The 26694-nt window shown below is 46.5% G+C and overlaps 2 protein-coding genes across 4 annotated transcripts in view; both read left to right on the top strand.

The window, feature by feature from the left end:
* RPH3A (rabphilin 3A) overlaps positions 1–14365 on the top strand; it is a 60202-nt gene extending 45837 nt beyond the window's left edge. For both annotated transcript variants that reach the window (XM_057745984.1, XM_057745985.1), the window contains 7 exons: positions 1035–1144; positions 5409–5535; positions 7584–7640; positions 8351–8505; positions 11672–11753; positions 13345–13441; positions 14235–14365. In XM_057745984.1, the coding sequence (XP_057601967.1) occupies positions 1035–1144; positions 5409–5535; positions 7584–7640; positions 8351–8505; positions 11672–11753; positions 13345–13441; positions 14235–14365 (759 nt within the window). The remainder of the gene's footprint in view (positions 1–1034; positions 1145–5408; positions 5536–7583; positions 7641–8350; positions 8506–11671; positions 11754–13344; positions 13442–14234) is intronic.
* A 5609-nt stretch (positions 14366–19974) lies between these two features.
* LOC130858434 (2'-5'-oligoadenylate synthase 1-like) lies at positions 19975–26252 on the top strand. 2 transcript variants are annotated; one of them, XM_057744839.1, is made up of 5 exons: positions 19975–20230; positions 21043–21331; positions 22559–22743; positions 24781–25013; positions 25842–26252. In XM_057744839.1, the coding sequence occupies exons 1-5, from the start codon at positions 20048–20050 to the stop codon at positions 26008–26010; spliced, it is 1059 nt and encodes a 352-aa protein (XP_057600822.1). In that variant the 5' UTR covers positions 19975–20047; the 3' UTR covers positions 26011–26252. The 2 variants fall into 2 exon arrangements, with proteins under 2 accessions (XP_057600822.1, XP_057600823.1); XM_057744840.1 differs by lacking the exon at positions 25842–26252 and adding an exon at positions 25481–25577.
* The last annotated feature ends 442 nt before the right edge of the window (positions 26253–26694 follow it).

Below are 26694 nucleotides of genomic sequence, written 5' to 3' on the forward strand. Positions count from 1 at the left end.
GGGTTGACCCCCACTCAGAGCACATGGCTGGAAATGGAAGTGTGCCCTCTTGGATTTTATTCTTTGCTTTGTTGTGTTAATTTGACATGGATGTCCTAAAAACAAGGCTGACTATATACTTGGTTACATGATCTTAGGAAAATGCCTTTCAATAATCTCTGCAAGGGAATTCCCTGGAGATCCTGTAGTTAAGACTCCACACTTCCACTGTAGGGGGCATGGGTTCGATTCCTGTTCGGGAAACTAAGATCCCACGAGCCGTGCGGTGTGGCCAAAAAAAATCTCTGCAGGTATCAAATGTCCCATAAGACAAAAAAAGGAAACACACACGTGCGCGCACACACACGCACTTTATCTCACTCTTTTTTTGTTTGGATCCAGGAAAGATGGTCCCAGCTGGCCATGGCCAAACTGGTTGGCCACTACTTCTACTAACTCCCCAGTGACATTTGCTTCTCCTGACACTCTCTCCTTTGGCCACTTCTAAATCCAAGCCTGCTTTGCCAAAGAATCCAATTAGTCATTTACATGTTAGTATGAATTAGATTTGTCACCAGGCCACCAGGTGAATTTCTAGCCTTCTCTCTTAGAGTAAAATGAAAAATTTTGCCCCCTCTAAGGAATTTCAGGCATGGAGGATGCTATTTGGGGAAACAGGGGTGACCATCCCCATACCCCCAGAAATTATTTCTTCACTGTCTAGGAGTGGGTGACTCTCATTTCTGCCTCCCTGGCCTAGAAATAATAATTTTTCTCAAAGAAAGATATCTTAGCTTTCTAATTTTTATGAAAAGTTCAAAGAGGGGGCCCAGTGCCTAGAGGGAGGGCTGGCCCAGTGTCCAGTGCTGGTGATGAACCCAGCGGATGCCCCCCACTCCCTGAGAACATGCATTTGGGGGCAACAGCCCCTGGACACTCTTAAGGGAAGTGGACTCTGAAGTCACCCACCCACCCCAAATGAGCCCAACGGATGGGTCTGCAGGGCTGCTCCCCACTGAGGCAGATGTCTGTCTGTCCATCGCTCTGGGTTCTAGTCCAACAAGCTTCGTACGAAAACCCTGCGGAACACCCGAAACCCCATCTGGAATGAGACTCTGGTCTATCATGGCATCACGGACGAGGACATGCAGAGGAAGACCCTCAGGTACTTGCCAGGATGATGGGCAGAGAGGGGGCTGAGGCTGGGCAGACTGAGGCATGCGTGGTTCCTGCGGGCCACACTTTAAAACATCTCTGGGGAGTTTTTTGTTTCTTTTTTCCTTCTGAGAAACAATATCTATTTCTGGTAGACACTTTTGAAAATACGGATAAGTGAAACTGTTAACATCTTGGTGTCTGGACATCTGGGTTTAGGATGTGTCTGTATTTGTGTGTGTGTGCAAAAGTTTTTTTAAAAACAAAGTTGAGTGTTTTTTTTAAATGTTTATAAAAATGGACCATCCTATTAAGTAATCAGCCGATTTCCCTCAACGATATACTGATGCCACTTCATATTATTCTACAATGTTGTATTAAAATTCATTTTAAATCAGTAATAAATGAGTACTTTCTTCTTTCAAAGAATTATAGAGAAAACAAATCTACTTTTAAATATTAGTCCCCTCCCCCAGCCTGGGTCTCCTTTCTCGTTCACTATATACGTGTATGTACTACACACACACACACACACACACACACACACACACACACACTGTCGTTTACAGTATAAGAAATATCATGTCAAATATATCTGAAACTTGCCTTTTTTCTTAACAATACATCTTGGGGTTGTGGCCATGAGAAGACATGTAGATCTACCTAATCTTTAACTGCTTCAGAGTACTCCATAGCATGGATTTATCACAGATTTTTTTAATGTTTTATTAAATGTTATGAATATACAGAAAAATATAGACTATAATAAAAATAAATACCCATGAACTCAATACTCAGTCTTTCAAAAATCTTAATATTTTATTATATTTGCTTCAGTTCTCTTTTGTAAGGAATACAGCACTGTGGACGCAAATTGAAGCTCCTTTTGCATACTTCATCCCCCACCCCCTTCTCTTGTTTCTTCCTCAGGGCAAAACACTATGCTGAATTCTATGGATATCATTCCCAAGCATGTCCTATGCTTCAGCTACATGACTGTGTATCTATAAACAATATAGGATATAGTCTGGCATGTCTTAAAATTTTATGTAACTGTTTACCACTTTATTTATCCAGTTCCCTATGGACAGACATTTAGATAGCTTCCAGCTTTTCTCTATTATCAACAAATTTGCAGTGAGAATCCTTCATGCTTCCTTGTGTTCATATAAGTATTTCCTTAGGATGGAAACCAGGGAGGAGTATTTGCTGGATCACAGAATATGGGATGTGGGTCTTTTTAATTTTGTAAGACATACAAACTGCTTTTCAAATGGGCTGTTCCAAGTACATCCCTATCAGCTACAATGTTATTTTAAGTAAATATTTTTTATTGCAGCGTAACATTCACTTAGAAAAGGGCACACAGAAGAAGTGCACAGATTGATTATTTTCACCAGGTGAACACACTGGGTTAAGAGAACAGAACATTCCCAGATCACGGAAGCCCTCTCCTTGTGCCCCTTTCCAGTGAGGACCTTTCCCCCCAGGGGATTCACTACCCTAACTACTAACAGGACAAATTAATTTAGCCTGGTTCTGTGCTTTATACAGATGAAATCATGCCACATAATTCTTTCATGTCTGTCTGCTTTCATTTAATAGTGTATTTGTGATATTCATCTAAGTTGTTGTGTGTAGTTGTAGGCTGTTCTCATTGCTACTCAGTATTCCATTGTGTGAATATAACACAATTTTATTTATTCATTCTACTGTTAATTGGCATTTGGTTGGTCTTCTGTTTGGGCTATTAGAAATAGTGCTGCTGGGAACATTCTAGTAGCTATTTCTTATGCTCATTTCTGTTGTATATACACCTGGGAGTGTAATGGCTTAGCCGTAGTGTGTGTATATGTTTAACTTTACTAGAAACTGCCAGTTTTCCATAGTGATTGCACCAATTTACCAGCAACATCTGGGAGCTCCAGTTGCTTCACATCCTCATCAACACTTTTGCAATTTGGCCACTCTGGCGGGTGTGTAGTGGTGTTGCATTGTGGTTTTGCATTTCCCTGATGAGCAATTACAACATTATTTTCAGTGTGTACTGTTACATTTATAGGGTTATGTCATAATTTTCTTAAGGAGTCCTGCCATTATAGCATACTTATGTTATTTCTGCTTTTTCACAATTATTAAAAAAAAAAAACTATGGTAAAGGTCTTCACAGTTACGTATTTTTGCACTTATGTCTTCAAGATAAATTCCTAGAAGTGGCATTACTAGGTCAAAAATGGTGATTATTCATAAGCCTTTGGAGACATATTGTCCAGAAAGGATGGTATTGTTTACACCCCCACTGACTGAATGGAGACAATTTCTTTCTCCAGTTGTGTGCAGTGTGATGCGGGCTCAGCAGAAGGGTGTTCTGACCCTCCAGAACTTTGGACCTTGTTCAACAAATGTTGATGGCCAGAAAGGGAGGTGCTGTTAGTTCCTGTCTGTCCCCCATGGGGGAAAAAGTCCTTTCTTCCTCTTAGTATATGTCAGGATGAATTATCATGCCTTGACTGGTCCTTCTGGCTTCCTGAGGGACCTTTCTCAGGACTTGCCCTTTTTGTGCCGCTAGTCTACTCAATGCTGTGCAAAGTGGATAGCAAAAGACAATATAGTGTTCTGGGATTCAGGAGCTTCAAAATTCTGGTTCTGCCCTTTTTTGGGGAAAAATTTTTCAACCTTTCTGAGCCCCAGTCTCCTCTCCAAAGTGGGAAACTCAGAGGTTTGGGGGGAGAAAGAATTAAATGAGAAGAGTCAGCTAATTTCCTAGCCTAAGTTTGCAAAAGATGATGCTGAAATGACCATAAAGTAGATTAAAGGGGGCTGAATTATCAGAGCAATGTATTGGGTTGGCCAAAATATTCGTTGGGTTTTTTTCCATAACATCTTATGGAATACTAATGAAGAACTACTACAAGGATACTATGGCCCACTCAGAAAGGCTAAAATTAAAGACCAACAAATTTGAAATTAGAATAAAGAGCAACCAGAACCTACATAACTGCTGGTGGGAGTGTAAATGGTGGAATCACTTTGTAAAACTGTTTAGAAGTTTCTACTGAGGTTACACTTGCGCGTAGTCCATGGCTCGGCAATTCCACTCCTAGGAAGATACCCAATAGAAATATGTACCTGCGCACACGAAAAGCCATGCACATGAGTGTTCCACGGCAGCAGTATTCATAACAGCTAGAAATAGCTCAAAACCGAATGCCCGTGAGTAGCAAAATCATAACAGTATATTTACACAATGGAATACTATACGACCCCCAAAAGGACAAATTGCTATAGCCATGGATGAATCTCACAGACATAATGTTGAACAAAAGAAGCCAAATGTAAAAGGGGCTATACGTCGATTTTATTTAGTTAGTTAGTTTGTTTGCTGATTAACATTCCTTTTACTAGTGTCCAATTGAATCTCCATCTCATTATCCCATTTTCTTCATGCCCATTCTAAACCATTTGCATTCTCTTCTAGTCCTGGATTTCTCATTCTTTTTTTTTTAATTGATTGATTGATTGAGTGATTTTTTTAAATAAATGTATTTATTTATGTATTTATTTTTGGCTGCGTTGGGTCTTCGTTGCTGCCAGTGGGCTTTCTCTAGTTGCGACGACTGGGGGCTACTCTTCGTTGCGTTGCACAGGCTTCTCATTGCAGTGGCTCCTCTTGTTGCAGAGCACAGACTCTAGGCATGTGGGCTTCAGTAGTTGTGGCTCGAGGGCTCTAGAACACAGCCTCAGTAGTTGTGGTGCACGGGCTTAGTTGCTCCGCGGCATGTGGGATCTTCCCAGACCAGGGCTTGATCCCGTATGCCCTGCATTGGCAGGTGGATTCTTAACCTCTGCCCCATCAGGGAAGTCCCATCTGATTTTATTTAAATGAAGGCCAAAAACAAGACACTGAATCTTGCCAAGAGGACAAGATAGTGGCTGTCTTTGAGGGAGGTGGTGAGTAGGAGGGATCCTGAGGGTCTTCTGGATGCTAGAATGTTCTATCTCTTGATCTATCTGAGTGGTGGTCACATGGGTGTATGCAAATTCAAAAATCCAACAAGCTAGAAGTTTAAGATTTGTGCGTGTTATTGCTTGTTAAGTTATATTGTGATCAAGAAGAAACTAAATGTACCTGGCCTAGCACTCAGTGAATAGGAAGTTGTATTATTCCAGCGCACATTACACATTCTTTGCCAACATCAATCAGAGTTCTTGTTACATAGTAAGAGCTCAATATATGCTCTTCTTTCTTTCCCCATCCTTTATGTCGATCACAGGATCTCTGTCTGTGATGAGGACACGTTCGGCCATAACGAGTTTATCGGTGAGACCAGATTCTCGCTCAAGAAACTGAAGCCCAACCAGAGGAAGAACTTCAATATCTGTCTGGAGCGGGTGATCCCAGTGAGTCTTTGCCCCCAGGGTTCAATGGGGGAGAAGAGTTGGAGGGGTGGGTGCTGCCTTCTTCTGGGCCTGTAAAGCATGTGATAGATCTGTAGGGGACCAGGCAGGAGAGGGGCTGTGGCAGCTGTTGGAAGAAGGGTGAAGATTTCAGGTCAGAACATTGGGGTTGCATCCTGGCTATGCCTCCTACCAACCCTGTGTTAGCATCACTTCTGAGGGGCAGAGTGGTGTGGCAGGGTGGCCTGCCTGGGCTCATAGCCCAGCTCTGCCATTTCCCTGCTCCCTGGCCTTCAACAAGGGTCTGAACTATTCTGGGCCTCAGTTTTTCTTGTCTATAAGATGGGCGTTATAACAGCACCTGCCTCCTAGGAGGCAGAACCTAGTACATAATAAGCACTCATAAATTAACTGTTGTTATTATAGAAAATAATACTGCCTTACCCACCTGTCAGTCAAGAAGTCATAAAGCATCGCAGAGATACACAGGAGGCAGGATAGCGTAGTGCTTAAGAGCATGGGCCCTGGAACCAGACTGGGTTTGAGTCCCATTTTCTGCCACTTATAGTATAACTTGAGTCAAATGAATTAACCTCTCTGTACCTCAGTTTTCTTATCTGTAAAATGGAATAATACAGTACCAACCTGCTAGGGTCTTTTAAGGATTAATGTGAAAGTACACGTAGAACTGTTATGGTTAGATGAGATACTCACCTTTTGAGAAAGAACAAGGTTGTCCAAATGGGTTACACCTAAGAATCAACTAGAGATTTTAAAACCAGAGCTTTACAAAATAGATTTTGTGGGGGATCTCCCTGGATATTCTGACTTAGCACGGTAGGGTGAGACTTAGCCATCTGTAGTTTTAGAGATAATCCAACCTACCCTTTTATTAAACATCTGAACCACCTGGGGCTCAGAAAGAGGAGCCAGTTGCCAAGGTCATACCACAAGTCAGTGACTGTGTTCTCAGGCACTGGCCAGAGCCCAGCGTTCCTGCAATGACCAGTGTGCCTGCTTCCCCTGGGCAGTGGGCCAGCGCCCCATGGGAAGCCGTGGGGGGTGGGAGGGGGAATCCTGCAGCATCCTCCCACCAGATGGCCAGCCTGAGGATGAACTATGTGCACTGCACCATATCTTACAGCACAGACAAAAGAACAAGGCGCAACAAGGAAAATCACAAGGAAGAATTTACACTGATTGCCAGCCTCCCAATAAATCATTAGATGTGCCTAGGGGTGAAGCCTTTCCTCTGGGTCTTTGCCTGGTAACAGCCTGCTCTTCAGGCTTCATCTCCCTTTCCTCACTCAATGAGTCCAGCTGGTTAGGATAGGGACCAGGTCCCTGTCTGGATCTTCAGTTCCTGGGTCTGCCCATCTCGCTGAGATGGAGGCAGCCAGGCCCAGAGGCACAGAGGTGGCAGGACAGGCCTGCACTGACCTCAGAACGTTGCCGATCATTGCCTTTGCTCTTGACCCTCCCACCACCAACTCCCCTCATATGCCCCACCAAGGAAAGGGACCTCATAAGCTCTGACCTCTCTCCTCTGGACCTCAGTTCTCCTCATTTCTAAAGTGGAGCGTTTGGATTTAACCAGTGCTTTTCACATTGTGTTCCCCAGAGCCTTAGAATCCTGCAGAAGGTCCTTAGCCATGGGGAAAGAAGCATCTGGTGGGCCAGATCTCAAGGCCCCTATGCCGTTTCAACTAGAGTGGACAAAATCTTATCTGTTTTGAGTATGGGGTACTCTGCCACGTATTGGTTGTGGCGAGTGGTTTACCCACTCTGACCCTCAGTGTCGTCATCTGTAAGATGGGGATAGTAATACAACCTACATCGTAGGCTGTTGTGCATTACCATGGTCTCTCAAATGGTTAGCATTGTATACATTTTAGCCGAGAGGGGGAAAGCTGGAGGGCCACAGAAGCTTGGAGAACCCATCCTTACAGCTCTGGATGCTAGTGCAGGGGGAAGGGGTTTCTGGTCTTTCTTGTGTAGGGAGATGAGCCCCATCAACAACGTTCTTTTTCCTTTCTGTCTCCTTCCTCAAGATGAAGCGTGCCGGAACCACCGGGTCAGCCCGAGGCATGGCCCTTTATGAGGAGGAGGTGAGCACTGAGTGGATATTGAAGCCACAGTCAAGGTCCGGCATCTCCCTTTTCCCTCCCTCCCTGGTCCCTTTCCCATTCTTTCTCCCCAAACCACCTGCCTGTGGGTTCACCATGAGAGGTGCCCTCGCCCAAGGCATTAGAATATGAGACCAGGAGCACGCTTTTCACACCTGAAGCCCCCAAGGTAGAAGTCCCATCCTCTCGCACCCGGAAATACCCTCGAGTTCCTTGGCCTTGTTGGCAGAAGCTCTGCTGGCATTTCTGCTGTGCTAGAGCAGTGCCACACTCCCTCCGTGGGGACGTAGGGCAGGTTCTTTGAGCTGTGTGTCCGGCAGAGCCTGGAGCTGGGCTTCACAACCCTACCCTCGGCCTCGGGGGACTACACCTTTGAGAAATCTGGTCATGTGGGGGAGCCTGAGCTGAGTCTGGCTGGAATCAGGGTCAAGCTCAGCCTTTGATCAGAGTCAGGGTCAGTCTGTGTCTAGTCAGAGTAAAGCCACTGGCCCCCACGTGCCTGGAACTGGGCTCTTTGGCCTTCATCATTTGCTCCTCCCCGGAGGCTGGGGCATCTGCTGTCCGTGGTACTGATTGCGCTAGCGCTGGCCCAGCTCCTCCTACTTTCCACAGACTCTCCCTTTAAGGACCACCATCCACATTGCCCAGATCGCTTCCCTCCTAGGCCCACACACTCTCTTCTCCTACTGCAGCAGGTGGAGCGTATTGGTGACACAGAGGAACGCGGCAAGATCCTGGTGTCCCTCATGTACAGCACGCAGCAGGGAGGCCTCATTGTGGGCATCATACGCTGTGTGCATCTGGCAGCCATGGACGCGAATGGCTACTCAGACCCATTCGTCAAGCTGTGAGTCAATGTCTGGGGACTGTAAATGGGCCCCAGAGCGGGGGGGGGGGGGGGGTCTGTCCTCGATCCTTGCAAAGGGAGAACCAGAGAGCCCAGAAAGAACCTGCCCAAGGTCGCACAGTGAGACAGATGCCCAGAGCTCATGAGTGTGAGTCTCGAGTCTCGGACAGTCAGCCTGGTGTGTCACCCACCCGTAGGAGAAGTCCTGTGGCTCTGTCTCCTCCTGTGGGAGAGGAGCGGTCAGCAAGTCTACAGTAACCCCATTTGTAGCCACCAGGAGTCAGCAACACATCCCTCCAGAGTCCAGAGCCGCTCCACCAAAGAAGCAACCTGACTTTTTCTGGATTCAGTCTGGAAATGGTCAAAGAAAAGACCTTAGACTTTGGAGTTGTTCCAGTTATCTCAATCATGGAGAATAAGACTTTGTGATCTGCGTCCTCTGAGAACATGTCAAGAGGGGATTAAACAGAGGAGAAATGCCTGTGTGAGGGAAGGTAGGGGAGAGTCAGGAGAAATGGGGCAGCAGTTAGATGGCCATTTGAGTCTGACCCTAAGTGAGGGAACGGGGGAGGGAGGGAGGGATGGGTGGAAGCATCCCAAGTGCAAGTCCAGCAAGGCCATCAGGAAGTCCTCAAGCCAAAACTGGCCATCAGATGAGGCCCATGTCTCCTAGGAGCAGGCCTGCCATAAGTATGCCTGCCATGTTCAGTAGTCAGCTGGGAGTGTGGCTTGGCACAAACGTGGCGTGGATTTCCAAGCGCGGCAGCTGGGCCTTAGTTGGTTACGTTTCTTGTAGTTGGAGGTCCTCTAGGCACATTCTCCAAGCCACCATTGAATCAGACATGGGATGCAATTCCCATCTCTGCCAGCTGCTAGCTCTGTAAGTATAAGCAAGTTATTTGACTTCCCTGAGCCACAGATTCTTCATTGGTAAAGTGGAGGCGACAAGTCCACTTATTTCCAAGAGTAGCCCTAAGGCTCAAATGAGATCATATAAAAGGAATAAAATTGCGCCTGGTAGAGAAATATTCAGCTACTCTCAAAAGAATTCTGCCTTGCCTGTGGTAGTAAATGTGTGTTTACAAGGTTGTAGTTGAGAGCCTGAGCCCTGGAACCAGACTGCCTGGGTTTGAATCCCAGATCCAATAGTCTTCAATTTTTTCCAACTGTGTGACCTTGGGCTCAAGCCTTAACATTTCTGGGCCTCAATGTTCTCATCTATAAAATGGGTAGAGTAATACTGGTCATTAGGTCCTGTCCTCCAAGAAGCAGATACTAAAGGGATTTGTTGGGGAAAGCACCTGGGAAGGAAAATTGAGAGAGAGAGCTGGAGAAGGACCATGAAGACAACTGGCCTGGCACAGGTCTGCTCCCTAGGGGTAGGGTTGGGGGTATGGTTAGGCAGGAAGAGTCTTAGACTGCAGCGCAGTTCTGTGTAAATTCCAACCATGGCGGTGGGAAACCCTTGAGTGCAAAATTGCCTGTCAGAGGAGCCCTGCATCTCCCAGAAATGAGGCTGCCTACTGTCACTGCTGGCTCAGATACTGGCTGAGAGCAGTCTGTGGGGAGCGGGGCCACATGAAAATACAGAGGTGAATTCAGAGCCCAGCAGCTTGTCAGTCTCCGCCTGTAGCTGGAGATCTGAGAGGTACATTTTCATGGAGTCTGGTACATAGTAAGTGCTCAATAAAAACCTGTCATTATGGTTATAAATGATTACTATCACTCTCTCACTCATGGCATAGTGTTAATTAACGATCTCCCCAGCCTGGGAGACACTCTTCCCCCACCCCCACTGCCTCTGGCAATGGAAGGTAATGCTTCCCTACAAACCAGGCCAGGGTGGACTTCGCTCCAGATATTCTTTGAACGAGGATTTACTTAACAAAAGAACACACGTGTCTGGAATGTGTTTGATTTCTAGGAGTAATTTGGTGGAATTTTCTCATATGGTCCAATAGAGAACATTAGCTCCTGGGCTTCTGTCCTGCACTCCATTGAATCCCAGCCACATGGAAATTGTTTTTCTTACATAACTCTCCCCACCAGCCCTTTTCCCATCACCCAACCCTTCAGAAGAAGTAGAGTTGCAGTGGTCACCAGTGAAACAGCTGGCCTTTGTAGAAAAGAAAACAAGATCATGAATCAGTTTAAGATGCAATAAAGATTTTTAAAGTCAGAATTGCCCTTTATTTTTGTTCAGCATCTGGTACCTTTCAAATCCCCTTTTGTATCTCTTCTTTCAGATTATCCTCAAAAGCAGTTCTGTGAGTGAGAAAGAAAAGTTTGCCTTCTTTACAGATCGGGACACGTAGGCGTGCCGAAGTTACGCTCGTGTTGAGAGTTACACAGCCAGTGACAGCTTGCATCAGAATCCAAATGTCCAAACTCTTAGGAATTTTTAGCCTGTTTTATTTATTCGCCTAGAAAATATTGATTGGACACCTACTATGTGTCATGCATTGTGTCTACACTGGGGAAGAGTCTTCTAGGTGGAGGAAATAGTATATGCAAAAGCCCTGGGGTGGAAAGGAGAGTGAATGGGGTGTGGGGTGAAGCACATGGCACAAGATCAGGCTGGACAGGAGCAGGGACCCAACCGGATGCAGCCTTAAGGCCACATCAAGGATTTTGAACTTCACCCTGAAGTCAAAGGGGAACCATGGAATAGTTTTGAACAGGAGACTGATTATAATCAAATCTGCATCTTCTCCCTTCTGTCCATACCCTCATCATCTCTCTAGGACCTGAGGGCAGTTTAAGAGATAATCAGTAGTGAAGCCCCAGGCACCATCATCCAGGTTCTCAATGATCCACTGGGAGAAAGTCCTGGCTAAGAGAACAGACTCCAGAGGCAACAGCTGGGTTGAGTCCCCAGCTGTGGGACCAGAGGCACAGGTCTCAACTTCTCTGGACCTGTTTTCTCAAATGTAAATGGGTGGTTGTACCATCTAGGGTTTGTTGAGGATTAAATATGCATAAGGTGCTTAGGTAATGCCTGGCACCAGGTAGATGCTCTGATGCACAGTGGTCATTATTAATGTTGATGCACTTTCTGATCTGTTCATTAATTATCCTCCTGACACTGGGAGGACTTTTGGGGTCATCAACAAGCTGTTCTTATTCATTAAACTTCATCCATAATAGCTCTCATGTCTTCTCTCAGCTGGCTGAAACCAGACGTGGGAAAGAAAGCCAAACATAAGACTCAAATTAAGAAGAAAACTTTGAATCCTGAATTTAATGAGGTATGGCTGCCCCAATTTTTGTCATGCTCTAGGATAGTTCCTATATGTGAGGGAGGAACAAATTCCCTGCTAGAAAGTTGTAAAGCACATTAAAAAAAAAAAAAAAAAAGCTTTCTTTCATAGATCACCTTGAATTATCTAAAGGAGAAGGAATGAGTTCCTTATCACCAGAGGGAATCAAGCCTAAGACAAAAGCCTATAGATTTGGGATGTCATAGGGAAGACACTGTGTTTGGAGAGAAAATGAATTAAATCATCTCCAGTGTCTTTACCAACCCTAATAGTATGTAATACTGATATTTGAGGAAATAAATAGGGGCAAGTGTCCCCTTTACCACCCACCCAGTTGGCACTGTCCTCTCCCTTTCCCTCAATCCCCAGGTCGATCCTGTGTATCCAGTCCTGCTAAAGCCACTATCTAGGTACCCAGTGAATGTGCTCGTTCCTCTGTATTCACTCTGTGACTTGTCAGGCATCCATATACTTCACTGTTGGGCACTAGATTATGGTCCAGCCACACAGCTGTTAGATGAAACCATTAAAGTGGTGATGTAGGAAAAAAAAATCTGCTCGGACTTCCCTGGTGGCACAGAGGTTAAGAATCTGCCTGCCAATCCAGGGGATACAGGTTCGAGCCCTGGTCCGGGAGGATCCCACATGCCACAGAGCAACTAAGCCCGTGTGCCACAACTATTGAGCCCACGCACCTAGAGCCTGTGCTCCACAACAAGAGAAGCCACCGCATTGAGAAGCCTGTGCACCGCCATGAAGAGTAGCCCCCACTTGCCACAACGAGAGAAAAAGCTGGCGTACAGCCAAAAAGCAAAACAAAAGAAAACCAAAAAAAACTGCTAACATGCGAAGTTGGTTTTTACCATATGTTATAAAATGCAAAAAGGAAGCTGCAGTATGGTATATTCATATTATATTTCTATAATACAATATTCAAATGTCATAGGATATAAAATTCAAATTAATATTCATATTAATTTTTTAAAACATACATCAATATGGCCACACATGGAGAATATTGACAGTGGTCATTCTTGGACAGATAGATTACAAGCTTCAGTTTCCGGTTTTTGTGTGGTTTTGTTTTTGTTTTTGTTTTTGCTTCCTCATTTGTCTTAAAGTTGAACATGAATGAATTTTATGAATAGGCAGAAGAATTATTGAAAAAATCAGATTATATGAAAACATAAACACCTAACCCTCAACTACCTGTAATCTCTGAATGATGAAGAGGGAGGAAAAGCACTTCAGAAGCTATCAGAATGGAAGGACTGAGTTCATGGCTATCTGCCTTTAAGGAAACTTGACCAGAACCAGCCTTCTTAGAAAAACCCCACCAGTCTTCCAAACTTCATGTGGAGTCATTGAAAAGAGAACTATAGGGCCTGGGGAGCTTTGATATACAGGGTGTTTGTTGAAAGGGGATTATCAGGCCCAGGGTAAAAGCCTTCTTGATTCCAGATACCCAATACGAGGGCCTCCTCTTGGTCCATGAACCCCTAGGACTCAGCCTCTTAGCTCCTGATGCCGAAGGCTCAGAGAACCGTGTTGCTCACGTGTCTTCCTCTGCTGCATCTAGGAATTTTTCTATGACATCAAACATAGTGACCTGGCAAAGAAGTCATTGGACATCTCAGTCTGGGACTATGACATCGGCAAGTCCAATGATTACATTGGTGAGTGCTCCCAGCTCCCAGGGAAAACCCTATCCTCTATCCTCCCAAGAGAGGAGAGCCTTACCCAGGGATGCAGAGGGTTGAGGGCACTGCTTTACTTTGGTAATTACGTTGTCCAAATGCTAAGTTGGGACCCATGGTCCTCATTTGGGTCCAGTTTGGGTTACAAAGCTGGGAAGATTGGATCATGATTTGTTACTTGCTGAACAAATCACCTCCAGCAGAATAATTAAATTACAGAGAGTAGAGTGTGTGGCCTCTGCAGAAAATAGAATGCAAAGGAACTCTTCTTAATCTGTTTGCAAGTCCAGGATGTTCCTAGTCCCCCTCCAAATAACGAGAAAGAACAGTCATTACAGGTGGAGCAGGGAGGGACTTCCAGACAACGGATAGAGCGTGAGCGAGGCTGTGCAGGCAGGACTGAGCAGGGTGGTGAAACTGACTCTTTGGAAACAGATGATGAGACCTAGAAGAAGTGAGAGAGAATTTCAGTGAGTGGAGTGGTGACTTAAAGAAGGTCTTAAAAGATAGACGATAAAGTTATGACTTGATGCCAAAGTCAGGAGCCATTGCAAGTTCTTGAGTAGGTAGTCTGTAGGCAGAGAAAGCCAGCAGCAATAATAACATCAGAGCAACAAGCTCCAGACAGAACGGATCCCAAGTGGCTGAAAGGGGGTGGGGGTCACTGCTTGGTTGCATTTTTTCCCCAACTAGACATTTGGGTCCAGAATGAGAGTCCCGTGCGTCCCTCCACTCTGACCACCTGCCCCTGTCTTCCCATATTGTCCTCCAGGAGGCTGCCAGCTGGGGATCTCAGCCAAGGGAGAGCGCTTAAAACACTGGTATGAGTGTCTGAAAAACAAGGACAAGAGGATCGAACGCTGGCACCAGCTACAGAATGAGAACCACGTGTCGAGCGATTAGGGTGGCGCCCAGGTCCCCACCTCCATGCCCCACCCCGTGCCCCGGCACCCCCCAGCCTTCCCCAGCTGCCCGTTGCACCCTGGTCTCTCTTCTCCATGCTTCCCCCACCCCATTCCTCCTGGAGCCTGCCTTTGAGGTCTCCCCCGCACCTAGGACATTACCACCAAAAACCTGCCCTCTCCGCAATGCTGCGATGCGGGCCCTGAATGCAGTCCCGTCTGATCCCTCCACGTTGGAGCCGTAGGGATGGGGATGGGGAGAGGGAGATCTTCACAAGGAGGTTGTTAATTTAACAACCTCTCAGCCTGGGTACGTTACAGAGGCTTTTCATCTTTGGGACTGTTTTTAGACCCTCCTGGCCTTGGACACACACACACACTTGCACAACTTCTGTTTCCTATGTCACATCCGCCTATACCCACAGTTGTCAGCAGAGCCAGACAAGGCTGTGAGGGTGAGAAATGGAGCAGAAATAGAGCATCCCAGCTCCCTCCACCTCTTTTCATCATACACCCCAATCACCACAGGACAGACCCCTGTGTTTAAACTCCCCGGTGACTAGGAACACACCCTCCCGGCTCCAGGTGCATCCACAAATGACCATGCAGAGCACCCAAAGGGACTGGGCAGCCCCCCTCTTTCAGGATGTCCCCTGTTTGCTTCCTAGCAGAAACTAGCTCCCATTCTCTGCCACCCACCTCCCCACTTCTCCTCCTTCCCTTCCCCTAGCCCGGACGCCAAGTTCACCTCTCCCTTCCTCACCCTCTCACCTCTTCTTTCTGCTCCCACCTCTCGCCCCTTCTCCTTTCTCCCTCTCTGAGGGGATAAAATAGCAAAAGCAAAAAAAGTGTATCTTAACACAGCCTCACCTCCTCACCTCCTCTCACCAGCCTGACCAGTGAATGCTGAGAAACTGGCAAAACCCTGAACTTACACCTAGGCCCGCGCTTCTATAACTGCCCACTTCTCCCCTTGGCAGAGCTGGGTGTCCCTGGGGCTTGGGCCGCTGCTGGCACTGCCCTAGGTGCATGGCAGCATCCTGCGAGCTGTGTAGACGCCCCAGAGAAGGGCTTTCTCAGCCCGTGGGCTCCCCAAGTGGGCGCAGAAGGTGTTTAAACCAGAGGCCTGTGTTCCAGGGGGCGTCTACAAAGCCCCCAGCCTTTCTCCTTCCTTGCTCTTAGCTAAATGAATATATGACCCCCCCCACCCCCCGCCTTGCATCCTGTCTCACTCAGAATCACCTCTGGTCTCTCTGTCTCTCTATCTCTTGCACCGTCTTCATGGTGTCGGGAAAATAACACACCATCATGGACATAAATCTTTAGAGAGTGACAGATCCTGACACCAAAGGCTTTTGTTCCATCATGAATTGTTCAGTCTTTCTTCCTAAAAATTAAAAAAAAATTTTTTTTAAAGGAGGAAAACCAACGAGGACAAACATTATAAAGTTCAGATTAGGTCATCTTCAGTGCCCTGTGAGAAAGGCTTGATTTTTCCCAATTTCCAGCAAATCTTCCCACATGAAAATCGCCCCCTTCTGTCCAACACCCCACCATTATCTATAGAAGTAGCCAAATGGACACTAAAACTCTTTCTCCAAACACACACCTTTTAACCTTCCATTTCGGGGCCCTCCACCCCTAGCTCCCTTGGCAAGTCATTGGAAGTCATTGATTTCTTGCCTTGAATAACCATTTTCTGGACACCAGGTACTTCGCCTTCTCCACGATGGCCAACAGCTTCCTGGCTGCCATCTTCCCTCCTGACCCTCTCTCTCCCCAGTCGCCCCCTTGGTGCCCACTCTCAGCCCACCTCCTGTTCACAGTTTGCCCTTAGGAGAAAGCATGCCAGCTGTGTCGCCCAGGCCTAATGCTGGCATTGGCACTGGACTCAGCATGCAGCTAGCTCACAGTGCCTCGGTCCAGGCCCGCCCCCTCTCTGACAAATGTAAGCACCTCCCTGCCTAGAACACACACACACGCCCTCTGGTGCATGCAAAACCACCCATCGCCTTTCTTTGTGATGATGTAGCCAAAAATAAAGTAGGAATATCCGGGAAATACGGTGGCCTGGGCTTTTCCTCTCTGGTTTCTGGAAGCTCTTTCTCCCTACCGACATACATGATGTTACTTGGTCAGTATTTAATGAGCAGCTACTATGTTCCAGCCACTGGGGATACAGTGGTGAACAAGGCAGAGGTGGTCCCCGCCCCTGTGAAGTTTGCTTTCTGGTGGATTTCATCTTGGAAGGGTGGACTCAAGCCAACTTGACTGACTTCATGCCCTCCTGGAAGAATGGTTTTTGCTGATGTCCACCCAATAAGAAGGTGGCATCGTCATCTTCTCCTGCCTAACCCAAGCTTGGCAAAAAGTCCCTAGTGGTTGTGGAATCAGATAATTTCAAGGCTGAAAGAGACCATAGAGTTGAGCCAGAGCCTAGTTCAATCAACTCACTTATCTGACAGATGAATAACCCAAAGTCCAGAGAAGGGAATGGCACATCCAACATCTCATGGCTGCAATGCCAGGAAAGGAGCTAGGTCGTTGGACCCCCTGTGCAATGCTCTTAACGCACCGATTATAAGAACGCAGACCACCAGACACCTCCTTTGTATTCTAGCACTTTCCATCCTGCAATGAGCCTTTTCAGAGATGACCCCTCACTTGAGATTCTCAACAGTCCTGAAGGTGAGCTAGTAAGTAACTAACTTTCCAGAAGGATTCTTAAGCTCACTATGAGTGAGGTTTTTGGCTTATGCCAAAGGTGCTTAAGCAACTCATCAGGAAGTTTGGTTAGTTCTCGGAAGGAGCTGACGGTTGCATCAGACGGAAAACTTTCTTCTGTGCCAAGTTTGAGCCAATTTCCTTTTCTCACCCCCAAAAGGGTGGTTCTTAACATTGGGGGCAGAAGTTGGCATATTAGAATCTCCAGGGGAGGTTTATTTATCAAACTACCCATGCTCTCCCTGCCACCTTCCCCACTCCCTTCAGATTCATGATGGGGTGGGCTTCCCACCTCCATCATGACTTTGCAAACCACTGCCCTAAAAGTCCATCATTTTACCTACAATTGTCAGCTGCCACCAGGTAGAAAGAGGTGCCAACTAGGGCCACTCAGGCCTCTTGGGAAAGGCAGCAGACCCTAGTTATCGCTCTCTTTCCTGTGCTCACGGTGGATCACTAATCAACATGGCATCTTTCCTACAGAACCCACTAGCAGCATCTGCATCCTTCTCAACACAGCAGTCTACACCCAGCAGCCACCACCAGTCTGTCATGAGCAGCTGAAAAGAAGCCTAACTTCCACCTCTAAAATGGTCCATCTCCTTCCCTACACAGGGGGACATGCTTAACGGACAGATGTGAATATACATGAGGAAAGTTTTCATAAATATCAGTGTACCTAACTTGGCTAATTTTCTTTTTTCCCCACTAAAACCAAACACATCGTAAGAGGCAACGTGGTGTGATAGAAATCACCTGACCAGAAAAGTGCGCCAGCTTTTCAGTCCATTCAGTGCAACATTCAGATCCTGACTGTCATTTCCTAGCTATGGAACCTAACCTCTAGGAGTCTCAGTTTCCTTATCTGGAAAATGGGGACAATATGTGAGCTTGAGCAAGTCCCTTCCTCCTGTGGGTCTTCAACTCTGTAGACAGGACATCATTTGTGGTTCCCCAGGCCCACAAATGTGCCTTCATTTCCCAGTCATTCAAAGAAGACCTAGACCTGCAGGTTGAAGGCAGAGCCCCTGACTGCAGTCCTGCATTATCTGTCTTGCAGAAAACATGCAAGAATGATCTATCTGTAATTTCCTGTTCCTGTTTCTATAAAGGAAACAACAATGTAAAGCCACCTGCACAGGCATGAGGGCCTAATTCAGGATTTTTCCAATTATGCCCTCAGTTCTTTTCCAGTTGTCTCACTCAAACCTAATTCTATGCAATAGTTTATGGAACTAGGCTTTATTACGTTTTTCCAAAGAATTCAGCGCTGGTTTTCTAAGGACAGGTCGCTTTCACACTCATGTTGGATTTGTGTACATACATTTTGTCAAAAGTATATGTTTCATTAATAAGTACGATTGTCCAAAAAGGCATTTGGGAGCAAACAGAATCTTTGATAGCATAAGTTACAACTGTATGTATAGAGTGTCACATAGACAGACGCCCATCCCCAGCATGGTTCCAAATGCCTTAGGCATAAGTCGTTATGTTATACAGAAGGAGTGGAGAGTATCAGGTGATGAGCTGGTTAAGACAAGGGTGATTCAGAAGATAGCTAATTGGCACTTATAGACTACTTCACCCAACAACAGCAGAATACACATTCTTCTTGAGCTCACATTGGACGCTCATCCAGATAGACCACCGTCTGGGCCGTAGGATGCACCTGAACAGAATTCAACAGAATAGATAACATACAAAGTATGCTCTCTGCCGCAGAGGAATTAAACAAGAAATCAAGATAAGAAAGATATCCAGAAAATTCCAACATCTTTGGAGATTAAATAACACACTTCTAGCTAATGCCTGGGTCCAAAAGTCTCAAGAAACACTGAAAAAATATTTTGCACTCAAGGAAAAGTAAAAACAATCAACTAAATTTTAAGACGCGGTGAAAGCAGCACTTAGAGGAGAATTTTTAGCGCCGAATGCATATATTAGAAGAGAAGAAACATCTAAACTCACATGAATTGGTGGAGCAAAGGTGAGACTGTTCTGCAGGGATTTCATAATTGATGGCGACAAGACGTGATGATTTGGCAAACCCATAAAATGTACAACACAGGGTGAACCCTAGTGTAAACTTTGAACTTTATTTAATGATAACATTTCAACAAATGTACCACATCTCGCAACAAATGTACCACATCTCACAACAAAGGTACCACACCGAAGCTGATAAGAGGGTAAATTATGGGTGGAAGGAGAGGGGACATAAATGAACTCTGTACGTCTATTCAATTTTTCTGTAAACCCAAAACTTCTTTAGGTAACAAAGTCTATTAGTCAAAAGGGGCGGTGGCGGCAGTGGGGGGGGGAGTATAAGACAATGCCATTTAGAAAGAAGAGACACGTGGTGAGAGTTTGTGTGTATGTGTGTGTGCGTTAACCTAGAAAACAATATCTGGAAAGATCTTTACCGAAGTTGTAGTCTTTGAGGATTGGGATCCCAGATGGTCTTTATGCACCCTGATTTTCCCAACATTTTTCTTTTCGTAATATGCAGGAACTGCTGTAAAGATCATAGGAGATCATAAACCAATTTTGTAGACAAAAACAAAAGATGAAACCCCCCCAAATGTTTTCACTTGTGATTTCTCTTGGGTGAGGTACTAACCTGGATTAAAAAGCAACATTTTCAGAACAGTCTGAAGAAAGAGCTGATGTTTTAGGGGGTTGGATAAAGGCCAAGTAAGTCTCAGAAAGCAAGAGAAAGAGCTGGGAGACACAGGTCACCATCAAAGGGGTGTTTGATTTCCTAAAGGCAAAGAGCAAGGGTATGGCTCCTGCCTAACAAAGAAAGGAAATCAGCAGCCGCCCAGACTCAGGGCACAGCTCCGCCCTTTTCAGGAAATGAAACTAACAGCAGCCTAGACCCAGGCAGCAGAAGATATAAAAGCTAATAGATTTCGGCGGCCAACTCTGCCTCACCTGGCTCTCCTGTCCCTGCCTAAGCATGATGAAGAAGCTCAGAAAGACTCCAGCCAACCAACTAGACGAGTTCATCGAAGTCCGCCTCCTGCCAGACAAGGATTTCCGCATGCAGGTCAATGAAGCCATCGACATCATCTGCAGTTTCCTGAAGGAGAGGTGTTTCCTATACACCAGCCACCGGGTTCAGGTGTCCAAGGTTGTGAAGGTGAGTCCAGAGCTGCCTGGAGGGGGAGAAGGGGGCTGGATGAGCAAGGGTTTCCACAGAGACAGACAGACAGCAAAAGGCTGAGGTCTCTGGGGCTGGTGGCTTCTGAGTTATCCATGCCAAAAAAATAACCACACCTTGTGAAAATCACTTCTGGGGGGAAGGCCTCCATCTGTAAGCTTTTAACAAATGCCCAGGTGAAGTTTATAAACCACCTGTGTCATGTCCACTCCAGAGACAGGCAAACTGAAGCCCGGCTGTGTGGATACTAATCATTGACCTGGCTGGGGACTCACCATTTCTGCAGAGACACGAGCTGGTTCAGAGCATACGTTTTGAAAGCAGGTAGCACCTGCTGGCTGTGAAATCTTGGGCAAGTCACTTAACCTCTCTGTGCCTCACTGGCCTCATCCATAATTCCCAGTACCTTCCAGGGCTTGCAGATCAAGTAGAATAATGCCTGGGCCAGTTTACGGTATCACTCACAGAAGGCCATAAAGGACAGGGAGTAAAGCACACAGACCCTGGGAAAAGGCAAGCAGGGTGTGAATTGCATCTCTGCCACCGACTAGCTGTGTGATTGGGCTGAGACATACTCGCTCTCAGCATCTCTTTCCCCATCTGGAAAATGGGAACAGAAAATAATAGTAGCTAGATCAGAGCGTTCTTGTGAGCTTTGTAGGAGTTACGACGGGTGATGGCGTCAGGACAGTGGCTGGCTCTCAGGATGTTAGTGATTCTTCTCAGCATTTTGTGTAGGGAGGCTCTTCTCAGTGACCAGTGTCCGTTCTCATTCTCATCACCTGTTTTAGGGCGGCTCCTCAGGCAAAGGCACGACCCTCAGGGGCCGATCAGATGCTGACCTCGTCGTCTTCCTCACCAATCTCACAAGTTTTCAGGAACAGCTTCAGCGCCGAGGAGAATTCATTGAGGAAATTAGGAAACAGCTGGAAGCCTGTCAAAGAGAGGAAACATTTGAAGTGAAGTTTGAGGTCCAGAAACAGCGAAGGAAGAAGCCCCGTGCTCTCAGCTTCGTGCTGCGGTCCCCCCGGCTCCACGAGTGGGTGGAATTCGATGTGCTGCCTGCCTTTGATGCCCTGGGTGAGCGCTCCCAGCCACAAGGTGGTTCAGCCTTTGTCCCATATCAGGGCTGCTTCTGCTCTCTTTTCATGTTTCTGAGCAGAAATCTCTCTCACTGTGAGAGTCTTATTAAATGGGGTATCCCTTCAAGTGGGGAGAAGATCGTAGCATCTCTTCTGGGGCAAGGAGGACTAGGGTCATCCTCAGCCACTGTAGTGATATTAAACAAAAATAGGTACAGTTGAAGGGGAAGACATTTCTTATAGAACAGCTGCCAGGCTTACTAGTTCTACTTACAGCAAAGTGTGTGAATCTTCTCTTTCTAAAATCGAGGCAGCATAGAGCTGGTGTAAGCTCAATATGTCAGTTTCATCATTATGCAAAACATGAGGAAACCTTGTGAAACTTATGCTGAGGGTTGGAATGTGTAGATAATCTGCAGGAAGACTTGGACAGGAAGCAATGCATGTCTGGGGCTCAGTTTCCACTGGGTACCGTGCATGTGCAAGGCGCTGGTCTGTGGCCATAAATGAGACAGACAGGGAACCTGTCTCCTGGAGGCTGACAACAGAAGCACCATAAATGAAGTGAGAACTTGTTGTGAGAAGCACTAAGGCTGATGGTCCCATAGAGAGCAGTGGGCATCAGAGGACTTTTTTAGACAGGGCGGCAAGGGAGGTGACCTCTGACCTGAGGCCCAAGGGATGAGAAGGAGCCAAACATGGGAAGATCTGGGGGCTCCAGGAAGAGGAAACAGCAAGTGCAAAGGCCCTGAGACAGGACTGAGCTTGGCATATTTGAGGAAGTGAAATAACCAGGGGAGTCAGTGGCAAAGGGATCAAGGCAGGGGGTGAGATGGCAGAGGTGGCCGGAGACAGGTGACACCAAACCTCCTGGGCCGTGGTGAGGACTTTGGGTTTTATTCAGATGTCCCAGGAAACAAGAAGTGGAATGAGGAGGGTTTAAAAGGCCTGTGTGGGTGCTGGTAGAGGATGGGCTGTGGAGGATCCAGGAAGGAGGCTGCGGCCATCGCTGCTGTGTCCAGGTGAGAGATGATGCTGGCTTGGACGGGGAGGCCGCAGTGGAGATGGGAGAAGTGAGGACCGGGGATGGACCTCAGGCCTCCTGGCTCTAGGCCTGCTGAGCTTTGCACTGCACCCCATGGCCAGTGAGCCTGTGTCCCCAGGGCGACTGAAAGAAACTCAGAGAATAGCTGATGCCCTAAAGTTATGGCTGTATCCCTAATAGGTCACGTGACCGAAAGCTACAGACCTGACCCTGAAGTCTACATCGGGCTTATCCAAGAATGCGAGGCCCTGGGGAAAGAGGGCGAGTTCTCCCCCTGCTTCACGGAGCTGCAGCGAGCCTTCCTGAGGGACCGTCCAACCAAGCTGAAGAGCCTGATCCGCCTAGTGAAGCACTGGTACCAACTGGTATGGCTGGTCCTACCCAGAGAGAGGAGGAGGAGGGAGAGAAGGAAGAGAGTGAGGACAAGAGGAGGAGGGAGGGGTGGAGAAGAGGGAGGGAAGGAGGAGGGAGGGGTGGAGAAGAGGGAGGGAAGGAGGAGGGCGAGGAGTGGGGAGGAAGCAAGGATGAGGCAGCCGGAGGGGGAGAAGGAAAGGGAGGGGAGGGGAGAGCAGTGGGGAAGGGAAGAAAGAGGAGAGGGAGCAGGAGGAGGAGAGGAATCAGAAAGGATGGTGGAGGAAGGAGAGAGATGGACAGAGATGAATGGAGAGGAGGGAAAGAGCATGAAGGAGGAGAGAGGGCAGGGAACAAGGAGGGAGAGGATGAGAGGAGAAGGTGGAGGAGCAGAGGCTGTGGGGAGGAGGGGAAGGAAAGCGGGAAGAAGGGAAGGGCCAGGGATGGATGCCAGTGGACCCAGGTATGTCTTTTGCCTGGTCTTCCTGTATCCGGAAATGAGAATGCCACCTTTCCAGTTACTCTGGACAAAACCATGGGTCTTTCTTATCTTTTACACACACACACACACACACACACACACACACACCCGCGTCCAACCAGTCTGCAAATGGCTTGGTCTTGTATCTAAAAGGTATCCATTATCATCAACTGTCACGTCCTCGGTCACTCCCACCCTGGTCCAAGTCACTTGAGAGGCTCAGAGGATCTGCCCTTGACCTCTCTGAACCCCCATCTCTGCACCCTCACCACTACCCCAGGCCATGCTCTCCTCTTCATTAGTCCTCCAAAAGAGAAACTCTACTCCAGCTTTAGGGCCTTGGCGTGGGCTTCTTTGCTTGTTTATTGCCTGTCTCCCCACTAAAAATGTACATTAAAAAAAAGGATTTGTATATTATATTCACTGCTGTATCCGCAGAACCTAGAACAGTGCCTGGCACAAAATAGAGTCTCAGTAAGTAATTATTCATTAAATTAATGAGTGGAACCCCCCACTCCCCATCCCCAACACACACTCTTTTGTTCACTTCCTAGCTGTCACATGTGGGCAAATGAATTAACCTATGTGCTTCCCGTGGTCTCACTTGCCAAGAGTAACGTGGCACAGCCGTCGTGAATCACATACCATGGTGACATGTGTGTAGATTGCTTTGGGTATAGGCAAATTTTAACACTATTAATATCTTTCTATTTCTTTTTGTCATCTTCGATTTCTCTCCTCAAAGTCTTATAGACTTCAGGGTATAGGTCTCTCACCTCTGTGGTTACATTTATTCCTGGCTTTTTTCTTCTGTTTGATGCAGTTGTAAATGGGATTATATTCAGTTTTTAGTTCGAAAAGTTTTTTGGGGACGTCCTTGGGGTTTTCTATGTAGAAAATCATGTCATCTGCAAAGAGCAAGAACTTCTTCTGTTTTAATTTGGATGCATTTGGGGTTTTCTCACGCCTGATCGCTATGGACGGACTGCCAATGCTATATGGAATATATGTGGGGACAGTGGGCATACATGTCTCATTCCCGATCTTAAAGGAAAAGCTTTCAGCCTTCACCACTGCGTGTGCTGCTAGTTGTGGGTTGGTCATATATGGCCTATATTGAGTTATGTTCTCTCCACACCCACCTTGTTAAGAGTTTGTGCCATAGATGGCTGTTGAATTTTCTCAGATGTTTTTTTCTGTATCTGTGGAAATGGGCATATGCTTTTTATGCTTTGTATTGTTAATGCAAACATATGATGATGATTGATTTGTGGATACTGAAGCCTCCTAGCATCCCTGGAATAGATCCAACATGATCACGGTGTATGATCTTTTCATATAATGTTGAATTTGCTTGGCTAATATTTTGTGGAGGATTTTTGCATCCATATCATCAGGCCTATAGTTTCCTTTTTTTTGTAATATCGCTGTCAGGTGTTGGTATAGAATGGGTTTGGAACCATCTCTTAATCCTCCATTTGCTGGAGTAGTTTGAGAAGACTAGGCATTAACTCTTTGTCACGCAAAAGCCGAACAAACCCGTTTTTCTAATTTTTCTTCTGCTTTTCAGTGTAAGAATAGGCATGGGAAAATACTGCCCCCACAGTATGCCCTGGAGCTCCTGACTGTCTATGCCTGGGAGCAAGGAAGCAGGAAAGAAGACTTTTGCACAGCTCAGGGATTCCGGACTGTGTTGGAATTGGTCCTGCAGCACCAGCATCTCTGCATCTACTGGGAAAAGTATTATGACTTTAAAAACCCTGTTATTGGACAATACCTGAGACGACAACTTGCAAAACCCAGGTACTCTGTCCCCACGTGGCTTACCTCCCCACATCTGCGAGCCCCCGATTGCAGCGGTGGCACCTTGGAAAGGAAGGAAGAGGGAGGGTTCCGTATTTATCGATCATTGTTTATCGTCGATCGCTGTGCTGGGGACTTTACTCCTAGCATCTGATTTAAATACTACATTTAAAGAATAACCTCCAACCCTGCGAGGCAGGCACTAGGCTAACCATCCTACACATGGCTGAGGTCTGGAGATACAAGAGCCTGTCCAAACCTTAAGAGTAAAATGAGTGAGAGAGCTGAAATTTGACTAAAATAACAATAGCTACAGCAGCAATGATACGTGCTCCCAGGAAGTAAGAGCTTGCTATAAGACTCACACACTCTAATAGAATAGTCAAATTTGGGTTATGAAAACTGACAGATATGGGCCATTTATTATGTGCCAGTGACTGTTCTGAGCTCTTCACGTGCTTGTCTAGGTCCTCACACATCTTCCTTTGAGGCAGGGATGTTCCAATCTGCCCATTTCACAGATGAGGATACTGAGGATTAGACATTCAGGGCACCTGCCCAAGGACACACCACTAATAAAGAGCAGAGGTGAGATCCAAACCCAGGTGTATCCAGGCCCAAATTCAAGGCCTCCTTCTCCTTGTGTTCAATGCCCACTGTAGGGCAGGGCACTCAGGTCACACCCCAGGGAGCAGTGCCCCCTGGACCCTTCCTGTTTCCCCGAGTCCCAGTCGGCCCCAGTTGGTATTTCTTTCTGTCAGGAGCTCTAGTCACCCCCCCAACAAAGCCCAAGTACTCACCTGTCTCTCTCTAACTGTTGCTTTTCAGGCCTGTGATTCTGGACCCAGCTGACCCTACTGGAAATGTGGCTGGTAGAGACCTATGTAGCTGGTGGCTACTGGCACAAGAGGTTAGAGTCTGGCTGGGGTACTCATGCTGTAAGAACAGGAATGGGTCTCCAGTCAGCACCTGGAACGTGCCTTGTGTGCTCTCCTGATTCCTTCACGTGAGCTGATATTGATGGCACGTTGAAATAACAACTTCTAGAAATACTGCGTTCAATCAGATTGACACAGACGTAGAGAACAAGTGTATGGATACCAATGGGAATGGGGTAGGGGGAGGGAACTGGGATTGGCACATATACATTATTGATACTATGTATAAAATACACAGCTGATGGGAACATAAAAAAAAATGCTATATGCCTGCCTTATAATAAATGAATATCTGCCCAAGAGCGTAAAAAAAATTGATCAAATTGAATTTCATCTCTGCCTTTGTACTCTTTTAATGTGGTTACTAGAAAATGTAAAATTACACACGTGTTCTGCCCCAGAATGAATCATGGGATTAGACAATAGGCTTACCAACTCACGTTGTCACACTGTCTTGGTACCAAAAACAACATTTCATTTACAAAAGTCCATTCTGTAAAAACTCCCTTAAGGATGCACAAAAGATCAAGCACGTTCTTACCACCTGAATCACTGGTCACCTGTGTGGCTGGAAAACCGTCTTTGGCTTCTCCTTATTCCTATTCCTCCTTTGAGTCCTCCTGCCTCCCTGTGAGACGGGTCTTATTCTTTTTTTTTTCCTTTTCCTTTTTTATGGGCACGATTCTGCATCTTTTATTCTGTGGAGAAAGAGGAAAAACACAAAGGAAGTCTTCAAAGGAGTC

Source organism: Hippopotamus amphibius, chromosome 8, assembly GCF_030028045.1.
Source record: "Hippopotamus amphibius kiboko isolate mHipAmp2 chromosome 8, mHipAmp2.hap2, whole genome shotgun sequence".
Lineage (NCBI taxonomy): Eukaryota > Metazoa > Chordata > Mammalia > Artiodactyla > Hippopotamidae > Hippopotamus > Hippopotamus amphibius.

What these genes read in the sequence shown, in the direction of transcription:
- LOC130858434 (XM_057744839.1), top strand. Translation starts at nt 20,048, where the DNA reads ATGATGAAGAAGCTCAGAAAGACTCCAGCCAACCAACTAGACGAGTTC. An exon ending in AGGTGTCCAAGGTTGTGAAG is followed by an intron (nt 20,231 to 21,042) that starts GTGAGTCCAGAG and finishes CACCTGTTTTAG; the next exon opens with GGCGGCTCCTCAGGCAAAGG. An exon ending in TGAAGCACTGGTACCAACTG is followed by an intron (nt 22,744 to 24,780) that starts GTATGGCTGGTC and finishes TCTGCTTTTCAG; the next exon opens with TGTAAGAATAGGCATGGGAA.